Source organism: Amblyraja radiata, chromosome 37 (assembly GCF_010909765.2).
Source record: "Amblyraja radiata isolate CabotCenter1 chromosome 37, sAmbRad1.1.pri, whole genome shotgun sequence".
Taxonomy (NCBI): Eukaryota; Metazoa; Chordata; class Chondrichthyes; order Rajiformes; family Rajidae; genus Amblyraja; species Amblyraja radiata.
Window position 1 is genome coordinate 11306262 of NC_045992.1, and position 11830 is coordinate 11318091.

Genomic DNA, 11830 nt, shown 5'->3' on the forward strand with positions numbered 1-11830 from the left:
TCAAGGATGTTGCTCCTAGCAACCAAGCTGTACAATCGCATGCCTGTGATTTGTATGGTGAGCTGCAACATAAAACGCTTTGCTGTGGTTTACGCCTGGCTTGTGTCTATGGTTGAGGGACCCTCAGCTCATGATAGAGTGATTGCTGATGAAAGACGGACAAAACGACACCTCTGCCGGTGAAAAAGGAATCAAAAACAATTCCGCTGATGCTGTGACCGATGAAAGTACAGTGGTTGGAAATAACACGTCTTGAACCATCCCTTGAATGTTTCCACTCAACATAATGGATGTGGGTGGATAGATGATCTAAGGAGAGATACAGTCGTGCAGTGGTAGAGTCACACACCAGGGAAATAGGGCCCTTGGCTCACCTTGTCCAAGCCCCACCTCATTTCTAGCTCCCTTTGTCCCTGGGTCTATATTATAAGTTCCAGGAGCAGAATTAGGCCATTCGGCCCATCAAGTCTACTCCACCATTCAATCTTGGCTGATCTGTCAGGCAAACACAGGCAGGTGGGACTAGTGTAGTTGGCTGGTGTGGGCAAGTTGGGCTGAAGGGCCTGTTTCCACACTGCATCACTCTATGACTCTCTGTAGAGGTTTGCCCAATTCCAAGATGTGGAGCGATGACTGAACCCCATGGACGGAGGGAACTGGATCAACCTCCGTGCATGGATCTCCAACCAGAGTGGAGAACAAACGGACAGGGATAATGGGTCAGCTCTGATCTCATCTGCATTTTCTTACTCAGCCGGCAGCATCTGTTCAGATTTGCTTGGCAATATTTTCTGATCTCCAGTTCTCATGACAAGACGATAGATCGGAATCTATTAACGATGTTGCCACTGTGACCAGCGTCGTGCTGGGCTGTGGACTCCTGCACTCTGTGTCTACGGCCCCTACTCCATCAGTCCCCAGGGTGAAGATGCCTTGAACATGACCACGCAATTTTATCACCGCCCGTACCGAGCAAATCGGTATGAAAATATCACCGAGCCTGAGAGTGTCGTCGCTTCTCGTTTCAATGAGTAGTTTTACTATGGCGGTAACCTGCATGCCAATGTTTTAATTAAATTTAATTATCTCTCTCCCTGTTATTGCATCCAACTGGAAAACTGGTTATGACAGTGGCTTCGATGAATGGCCTGGTCAGAAATGAGTTTGTTAGCGCTGTGATCTCAGGAGGACGCTGCCTTCCATCTGATTGTTCATCAAATAAATGGGCTGGGCATTTTAAATTAATTACCCCTCGGACTGATCTCGTGCCGGGCTGACGCAGAAGGACTGGATGGAGCAAGCCATGTATGAATATCTCGTGGCTCAGCCACAGCCCCCTGTAGAGGCTACAACGAGATAGAGCCTGGATTACTGAGGAAATACGTAGTCTCAGTAGTTTCCTGATAGAAAATAGGATAGGTAAACAGTCCGAACTAGTGTGGAAATGTCCAAGGCACCTGGGCATAGCTTTCAGATGAGAGGGGCGAAGTTTAACCCGTTCACTGCCACCCCCGAGTATACTCAGTTCATAGAGCCAGAGTGATACAGTGTGGAAACAGGCCCTCCTGCCCAATGCCCGCATTGGGCAACATGTCCCAGCAACACTAGTCCCACCTGCCTACATTTGGTCCATAGCCCTCCAAACCTGCCCTATCCATTAAAGGTACCTGTCTAATTGTTTCTTCAACGTTAGGATAGTCCCAGCCTCAACATAAGGTCATGGCCAAGAGAGAAAAAAAACTTGGCAGTGAACAGATGAAAGGAGATTTGGGGGGGGGGAGGGACATGTTTTTTACACAGAAAGCAGTGAGTATCTAGGGTGGTGGTGAAGCCAGATACGATTGTGGCGTTTAAGAGGCTTTTACATCAGCACATGGATGTGCAGGGAATGGAGGGATATGGATGATGTGAAGGCCGGTGAGATCAGATTATCTTGGCATTGTGTCCGGCACAGACATTGTGGGCCGAAGGGCCTTTTCCTGCGCTGCACCATTCAATGTTCATTGACCAGTGTGAGGCTGTCTGTAGAGCTGGGATTCATGCTGGGTTGAGTAGCCACAGGCAGCCACGGTCAGTGGACAGTTAATGTCCAGGGAACTTGTACCCCAGTGAGAGTCATTGCCTGTGGTACTCACAGTCTCACTGAGGGACTCATTCACCTGTGATGGTCAGTGTCTAGGATAGTAGAGCGCTCCCTCTCTACCTCAGCCTTGTGGTGTTATCTTGCTAGTCCCACGGTATTGCACAGGGTATACTGGCCCGGGATCTAATCTCATGATGGCAGCGTGGGACTTGAACTCACAACCTGGGACCGAGGCCATGAGAGGGCTCCCCTGCTGAGCAAGCAGACAGCGCATGCATTATCACGGGAGCGGACTTATCGAGGTAAATTGGACGCAGTGGACTGGTGGAGCTGACGGAATGTCTGGGGACTTTCAGACAAGGTTGACGTGCCACACGTCCAGCGGGAATGGACTTACTTTGTTTTGAAGTAAAGAACCACGCAAAGCATCCCGACCACTGTCAGTCCGATTGTGATGCAGGTTATTGACATGATCTGGCGCTGGTACAGATCCTCACTCTCTGTGGACAGAAACACAGGCAGAGAAAATCACCATTTGTCACACTCGCCTGGGAATACCCTCGTGACCAGGCACATCTACATAAACGCTTGCTTTCAGAAGCATTCTCATTACCATGGGTGATTTGTGTGGCCACACGTTCGCATATCTGTGGTCTGGTTTCATATGTTTTTGTGTGTGTGTGTGTGCACATGTGTGTGCGTGTTTGTGCACTTTTCTGTGTGTGCATTTATTCATGTGTGTTCATGCTAATTGTGTGTGTGTGCGCATGTATGTATGTTATATATGGAGGTATTCGTGTTTTCATTTGTGTATATGTAGTGATGTGTTTCATGCATGTGCTTCAACATGCATGCATTCATGTGTGCATGTTTGTGCAAGTGCCTCAACACGTATGGTATGTGTGTCTGTATTTGCAGGTGCTTGTGTGTGCATATTCGTGTGCGCGCATGCACGCATGTGTTTGTGTGTGTAAATGTGTGCGTGCATGTGTGTGTGTATGTGCATGAGTGTGTGCATATGTGTGCATGTGTTTGTGCATGTGTGTGTATGCGTATGTGTGCATGCACATGTATGCATGTGTTTTTTGTGTGTGTGTGTGTGTGTATGCTGTGTAAGTGTGTGTTTGTGCGTGCTTGTGATGTGTATGGGTGTGTATGTATGTGCGTGTGGGTGAGTACATGTGCGTATGTGTGTATGTGTGTGTATGTATGTGCGTGTAGGTGAGTGTGTGTGCATATGTGTGTATCTTAGTATCTTAATTGATTGGATGATCTCTTTGACCTGCACTTTCATCTTGTGCTTCTTGCAGAGTTTTGCTTCAATCGGCACAACACACCACATGCACCCAGGGACCATTTCCATTCCCGGAACGCTGATAACCCATGCGATTTACATGGTGGCTGATGGATTCAGTGAACGGACTCGATCAGTTCAAACCCAAATCACAGCCACCCCAGGCCTTTGATAAAATGCACACACACCTACAAACGGAACTCAGGAAAATGAAAAACTAAAACGATTTTGCTGGTGTGTTGCCCTGTGGGTTCAAAGTGAGGAACTGGGCTTTGTGAGAATTCCAAGGCCAGGATGGGAGGTGAATCAATGTCCTGGAGGGGATAAGGGGTGAGCAGTGTAATCAAGCGCAGGAAGAATGAGAGAGCACGGCTACGCAGAGAGTTGAACGGAGCAGTACAGAGGAAGCTGTAATCAATATGTAACCTGTGCTGTCCTGATGATGGGGACCTTCAACGGGGCTGTGTAGAAGGAGCTCAATCCTGCATTAACATGGAATAGGATTGTGGGCAGAATAGCATGGGATCAATGTAAAGAGATGCTTGATGGTTAGTACAGATCTGATGGGCCGAAGGGCATGTTCACCCATTGTCTAGATTGGTGGATGTGATTTCCCCTGTTGATAGAGGAGGCAATTTGTAGATCTGGTCTTAGACAGCTCAGTGGACAATGGCATGCGTGGAGGGGGGGGTTGACTGTACTATCGAAAGTGATTTATTTTCTGGATGAAGACATGGAATAACTGAGAATTAAAATTCCCAATTACGTAAAGGATTTGATCTTGGAAAATCAGGGTTGAAGACTGGCCGTGAACAAAGGGGAAAAGGTCAACAGTAGAAGTGGATTGCGTGCAGTCATGGGCAGGTAAATGTGGGAGGAGCAGCCCTAATTGGCATGACAATGGTGCAACTGATCAGGATGCCACCTTAGGTGCGACCCAGGTTCGATCCCAGGCCAGCCACCGATATTGTCTGGATGGGATTTTCATGTTCTCCCTGTGATCACGTGGGCTTCCACCACATGCTCTGTTTAGCTCCTACATCCCAATAACCATTGGGTTAGTAGGTTAATTGGCCACTAGAAATGTTCCCTGGTGTTAGAGTGAGTGGGAGAATCTGTAGGGAGTTGATCGTTTTCTGCGGAGCGTAAAATGGGATTCGTGGAAATGGATCCTTGACAGTTGGTGCCGATGTGATGGGCCGAAGGGCCTATTTCTGTGTTGGATGTCTCTATGATTCAGGGGTATCTGTGTGACAAAGTGTTCTGTCAGCTCAGGGATGTAAGAAAAAAAAAGCTGGGGTCAACAAAAGTATCACATGGTAAGGACGAGAAAAGAACTTAAGAAGCAAAGAGTCAGTGTTAGAATAAATTAGCAGTTTGCATAAAAGGGAATTTGAATATGTGAGTGCACTATCAATAAAAGGCTTATCAGATACTTGTTAGCTGAATAGAACTAAAATTCTGATCTATCAGAGGGAGCAGAGAAATAGCTGAGAAATATTTTGCATTACCTTTCACATGAGGGACTGCAAAAAGCAAAATGCTTGTTCATTAGGAGGAGCAGTGATAAATCTAAGAATTACAGGCCGGTGAGAGGAAGCTACCAACAGTACAGGTTAATCGCCACTGGGCAAGCAAAACCTAGTGAAGGAGAGGAGGCAGTGATAGGTGATGGGCAAATCCCGACTGTCTCTGTTGGACTGGTCACGGAGAAACATAACATAGGCCCGATCTGCTGTGTGGTCATGGGGTCATAGAGTCAGACTGCATGGGAACAGGCCCTTCGGCCCAACGCCCATGCCAAGTAAGATGTCCCATCTACATCAGTCCCACCTGCCTGCGTTTGGCCCATATCCCCCGAAATCTTTCATATCCAATGTATCTGTTCATGTATTTGAAGTTCCAGATGGTCTGATAACGTGCAAAACTAAACCCCTAAAGCTAAAGGAACATGAATATATCTTTGGCCTTGGGAACGGAACCAGGGAGCCATGATGGTCACGTGTTTCTCCGTCTGGAGACATGTGCAAAGCCAAATTCTCAGGATTGGCACCAGAACCATTGATTTTCCTGGTATTCATATTCATCTTGTAGATTTGGGTTTTAGATTTAGAATAAGCTTTGCAAAATCTGCAAATGAACCAAATCTCAGAAGTGTGGTAAAGGGTAAGGAGGATATTGAGGAATAGTAGACCGATGGACCAAGGGCGAGGATAGGTACTTGATGGCTGGAATGGGCACGGTGGGCCGAAGGGCCTGGTTCTGTGCTGTAAGTCTCTGTGATAGTGATCTGATCAGGGAGTGCTACTTGAATGGACGGTGAAATTTAATGTGGTGAAGTGTGGATCAGTGTGTGTTGGTAGGTGAGACACCACGAGATGGAACAGTACAATTCTACATGGACAGCAGAAACTGAGACCGGTGAGTGGGACCTCTTGGTGTTATAAATTGAGACATAAAGAACAAGATCCTGGGAAGTTATAGCAAGCATGTATATACGATACGATATGATACAATAGAACATTATTTATCCCAGGAGGGAAATGAATCTGCCAACAGTCATAAAACACAAGATGCATGAAACATAACATCAAGGTGCTGAGTGGAAAGGTTTGGGGAGGAGGTGGGGGGGAAGTCAGTTTACCCCACGACAGAAGGGAATGGAGTCGTACAGTTTGATAGCCACGGGGAAGAAGGATCTCCTGTGGTGTTCTGTGCCGCATCTTGGTGGAACCAGTCTGTTGCTGAAGGTGCTCCTCAGGTTGACCTCAGTGTGTCAAGGAGGGGGTGAGCTGTATTGTCCAGGATTGCCCGCAGTTTGAGGGGCATCCTCCCCTCAAAGACCACCTCCAGTGAATCCAACTCCGCCCCCAGGACGGAGATCTGTACTGAATTCGGAGTTGGGAAACTGGCTTGCCACCGGCTGGACTATATAGCCCATTTCTGGGCATCCGACTTCAGGGTCACGAAGGCATAAGAAAGGGTGAATCGAGCATTGACGAGAAAAGTCTCTTGGATAAGGCACCAGCTTTGTGGAGATTGTAGAGGCTGGGATTTGAGACTGATTGAGATGTTCAAAATCAGGAAAAGTTTAGATAACATAAATAAAAATAATGTTTCTAGTGGATGAAGGATTGTTATCCAAAAGTTAAAGGTGATTATTGGGGAAAAAACAGAGACAACAGGGCATTAAATTATTGAAGGCAGCGAGTGACTGGGATTGGGAATACATTCAGTGATAGGCCACGGAAACATTCAATACATGCATGTGAAAGGGAATAGATAAATACTGGGGAAATAACTAACAGCGATATAGAGCAAAAGTGGGGCTAATTGAACTGCACTTCAGAAGGACCAACGCAAACAATGAGCTGAAGAGTTTTCTTTGTGCTATTGTACAATGCAGCATCTTGACAGCTATTAAACGCCACAGTTACATGTTTGATTCACAGTGACAGTGAGAGAGAAAGAGAGAGTGTGTGTGTGCGAGTGTGCGTCAGTGTGTGTATGTATGTGTGTGCAAGTTTGTGTGTGCATATGCGTCAGTGTGTGTGTGTGTGTACGTGTGTGAGTATGAGTGTGTGTGAGAGAGTGTGTGTGCATGTCCATCAGTGTGTGAGTGTGTGTATGTATGTGAGTGAGAGAGTGTGTGTGTATGTGTATGTGTCTGCATGTGCGTCAGTGTATGAGTGTGTGTGTGAGTGTGTGTGCATGTCCATCAGTGTGTGAGTGTGTAAGTGTGTGTGTGTGTGTATGAGTATGTGAGTGAGAGAGTGTGTGTGTATGTGTATGTGTCTGCATGTGCGTCAGTGTATGAGTGTGTGTGTGAGTGTGTGTGCAAGTGTGTGTATGTATGTGTGAGTGTGAGAGAGAGAGAGGGGTGTGTGTGTTGGCGTGGTGTGTGTGCATGTGTGCAAGTGTGTGAGTGTATGTTTGTGTGAGTGTGTGCATGTGTCAGTTCGTGAGTTTGAATGTATGTGTGTGAGTGTGTGTGTGGGAGAGTGTGAGTGTGTGCGTGTGCGGGTGTGTGTGTGCATGTGTCAGGAGTAATTAGTGCGTTGGGGTCAGTTTGAGGAGTCTGACAGTATGATGTTAGTACCATGTTACAATAGTACAATGTTAGTGTGGGTTCAAACGTGGGCGTCAGTGTGTGGGTCAGTGCTGGAGGTGAGGATTCAGTTCTGATTTGGTGGAGATGTCAGTTGAATGTTTGATGATGTCGAGTCTGCAGTTATTTTCTTGTTCCAAGTGATAAACTAATCATCTGAAGGAATTATCTGCCAGGACAGAGCACCAGAGATTCTGTGAGCGCCACCAAGATGCAGCGTGTGGCAATGTCCGGTGGTGGTCAGGGTGATGCATGTTCTGGCCAGTGTGTTCGGGCATGTACTTCCCAATACATGGAGGGATGAGAGCTGGTGGGAATCCAGCTGTCCAAACCAAGACAGTGGCCAAAGCCTGGCTGGTGACCCCATCAAACCATCAGACCCCTGGCATCAGGGCTCAATAGTAACTATGTATTGTCTTCCCGCGGACTGGATAGAACGCAACACAAAAGCTTTTTACTGTACCTGTAAACTGGCAATAAACTAAACCGAACTGAATCACTACTTGTGAGTAACACTGTCATGTATTCACAGGCAGGGATGCGATGTGTGGGAGGATAGGGAGGGAAGGAAAGTTGGCCAAAGTTACGAAGAATATAGACACAAGTTTGGCCGGCAGTGGGTTGGGTGGGATTTGCTTTGCTCTTGACATATTGCCAAAAAATACAAACAAGCTGTAACGGGCACCGTGATGGGATAAATATCTGTGAGAACAGGGATCATAATATACATGACGGGTCACAGGTCATAGTTCATGGTCTCGATGGGGAACTGGGCACATTGAGGGATGCTTGACAAGTTCAAAGAGCGATGAGATAGTTGTGGTCAAGCGAGGACTTAAGCCCCTGCCCCTTGATTCAAACTCGGAGAATTACGGTAATAGCCAGCCGTAGGTACCCGGGGCTATTTATTTTACTCGTGGGCATTTTTCAACGGTGAAAAAACGTCCCGTTGCCCCGAGTACCAGATGCCCCGAGTACCTGCGGCTGGCATTACGAGTTGCTACAAACTATCTACGGACTCGCTACGGACATTCTCCGAGTTTGAAGCAATGGGAAAACTCGGGAGAAATCGTGAGTAACTCGGGATAGTGGGACAGGGGCTACAGTTGTGTGTTTGTGAGCAGCGTCCAACACTTGGAGGACACAGCAGTGCAGCTAAGAGAGAGACTGCCTCGCAGCTCCAGCGACTCAGCCTCAGTCCTGACCGCAAATGCTCTCTGTGTGGAGTTTGCATGTTTTACCCAGAAGCCGACTCATTGACTTTTTACGCTCCGGACATCAAGAAGATTTGCGGGTTAGCAGGTTGATTGGCCCCCCAGTGTACAGGTGAATGGTGGCATCTGGGGAGTGCTGATGGGAATGTGCGTAGCACAAAACGTCTGGTGTAAATGGATGGTTGGCACGGGATCAGTGGGCCGAAGGGCATGTTTCTCGATTGTACGATGTTCCAACTGAAAGGGGGCAGAAAAGATTGACGAGGATATCGCCAGGACTTGAGGGCCTGAGCTATAGGGGGCGGTTTAGCAGACTAGGACTTTATTCCTTGGAGCACAGGAGGATGAGGGGTGATCGTACAGAGGTGTATAAGATCATGAGGGGAATAGATCGGGTGAACGCACAGTCTTTTACTCTGAGTAGGGGAATCAAGAATCAGAGGACGTGGGTTGAAGGTGAAAGGGGAAAGATTGAACAGGGGAGACTTGAGGGCAACTTTTTTACACAAAGGGTGGTAGACATATGGAATGAGGAGGTAGGTGAGGCAGGTACTATAGGCTGCTATATTTGGGCAGGTACATAGATAGGACAGGTTTAGAGGAATAAGGGCCAAACACACACAGGTGGGACTAAAGCAGAAGGGGCACATTGGTCGGGAGGGGCAAGTTGGGCCAAAGTGGTTCCACTCTGTATGAGTCTATGACTGTGACAGACTGACACACCACATGCTGAGGTCCCACTTGGTGAGGTGTGAGTGTGGACATGGGACTGAACCAGATCAGTGGGCTTGGCTGTGGCAGCTCAGTCTTTGGCCCACAATGCCGCCATTTCTGAAGAAAGGTCCCCACCCAAAACATCATCGGTCCTTTACCTCCGCAGATGCTGCCTGGCCCACTGAGTACCTCCAGCACTTTTTACATTTGCCGCCATTTCTGAAATAAACCAACAGCGAGCACGTGGACCATTTTACGCAGAAAGAGAGAATCCCACCAACAGACAGAAGTAAGAGTTGCAACTAGTAGCCAGACAGCTGGGGCCACATGGAACTAATGTTGAGTTTAAGATGAAGATAGACACAAAATGCTGGAGTAACTCAGCGGGACAGGCAGCATCTCCGGAAGGAAGGAATGGGTGACGTTTCGGGTCGACACCCTTCTTCAGACAGATGTTTAGCTTAATATAGTTTAGTTTATTGTCACGTGTAGCGTGACACAGTGAAAAGCTTTTGTTGCATGCTGACCAGTCAACAGAAAGACAATACATGATTACAATCGAGCCGTCCACAGTGTACAGATACATGGTAAATCTAAGTGCAATATCAAGTGCAATATAAAGCTAATAAAGTCCGTTCAAAGACAGTCGGAGGGTCTCTAATAAGATAGACAGCAGTTCAGGACCGCTCCCTAGTCATGGTAGGGTGGTTCAGGTGCTTGTTAACAGCTGGGAAAAAACTGTCCCTGAATCTGGAGGTGTGTGTTTTCACACTTCTATACCTTTTCCTGATGGGTAGAGGGGAGAAGAGGGTGGCAAGGGTGCGACTCGTCCTTGATTATGCTGCTGGCCTTGCCGAGGCTGCGTGAAGTACAAATGGAGTCAAAGGAAGGGGGATAGACACAAAATGCTGGAGTTATGCCCCTGTCCCACTTAGGAAACCTGAACGGAAACCTCTGGAGACTTTGCGCCCCACCCAAGGTTTCCGTGCAGTTCCCGGAGGTTGCAGGTGGTTGCCGGAGGTTGCAGGTTGTGGAAGCAGGTAGGGAGACTGACAAAAAACCTCCGGGAACCGCACGGAAACCTTGGGTGGGACGCAAAGTCTCCAGAGGTTTCCGTTCAGGTTTCCTAAGTGGGACAGGGGCATAACTCAGCGGGACAGGCAGCATCTCTGGATAGAAGGAATGGGTGACGTTTTCAGGTGGAGAACCTTCTTCCTTGGATCATGACCACGTGGATGAGCAACAGGCCATAATCTCACACATCATTTCTGATCAGACCTTCAATGGGAGTGAGGTTGGTGTGTGTGATGGTCTGGGCTGCGTCCACAATGTTGGGCTGGGCGTAGCTTCTGGGCGCGGACCGGGCACAGGCAGAGGGGCAGACACAAAGGGAGGAACACACTGGAGAGAACACAAGCCAGACCACGCGAGGGGCAGAGATCAGGCGGAAACAGAGACACAGCGAGCAGACACAGGGAAGCAGGAACTCGGATCATAACACAGATAAAACATATCACGGCACAAAGATAAAACCCGACATATAGGCAGGCTGACACGCACGACGAGGGAGGAGAAACAAAACTGAATGGCCATACCCATAAATTCTATTCCGAGATGTTCTGCTGCGTTGGGATAAGGTGGGAGAGGGTGAGAAAGAGAAAGGGAGCGAGGGAGAGAGAGAGAGATAGAGAGAGAGGGGGGGGGGGGGGGGGGGATGGGAGGGAGAGGGGAGGGAAGGGAGGGGGAGGGAGGGAGAGAGACAGAGGGAGAGAGACAGAGAGAGAGAAAGAGAGAGAGAGAGAGAGAGAGAGAGAGAGAGAGAGAAAGAGAGAGAGAGAAAGAGACAGCGAGAGAGAGAGACAGAGAGAGACAGAGAAAGACAGAGAGAGAGAGAGAGAGAGAGAGAGAGAGAGAGAGAGAGAGAGAGAGAGAGACAATGTCAGCAATCAGCATCATAACCTCTTGTGGTCTGTATAATCACAGAGAAGCGGTTATCTCCAGTCCACTATATCAATTTACCACAAGATTACCTCATTTGTAATCCTCTAGACATGGAGAACATAAGGCCATAAGATCATAAGGAATAAGAGCAGAATTAGACCATTCGGCCCATCAAGTCTACTCCGCTATTCAATCATGGCTGATCTATCTCTCCCTCCTAACCCCATTCTCCTGCCTTCTCCCCATAACCCCTGACACCCGCACTAATCAAGAATCGATCTACCTGACTAAAATGTATCCATTGACTTGGCCTCCACAGCCGTCTGTGACAAGGCTTTCATTAGGAATTCAACGAGCAGAAATGTGTTTAACTCGTAAGATGGTCTTGTAATTGATATACATATTTTATTTTACAATCATGCATTTACCGTCATAGATTTCAAGTGTTATTTGTCACAAACTTAATGTTGACTGTC

General features: G+C 47.8%; 1 protein-coding gene across 2 annotated transcripts in view; it reads right to left on the reverse strand.

Annotated features, from left to right (window-relative positions):
• The window catches only part of nrg3 (neuregulin 3), a 314472-nt gene that overhangs the window by 9132 nt on the left and 293510 nt on the right, over window positions 1-11830 (reverse strand). The window contains exons 4-5 of one of the 2 annotated variants that reach the window (XM_033012934.1): window positions 11009-11035; window positions 2481-2583 (exon numbers count right to left, since the gene is read on the reverse strand). In XM_033012934.1, coding sequence (XP_032868825.1) covers window positions 2481-2583; window positions 11009-11035 — 130 coding nt within the window. The remainder of the gene's footprint in view (window positions 1-2480; window positions 2584-11008; window positions 11036-11830) is intronic. The other variant, XM_033012935.1, reaches the window with a different exon arrangement.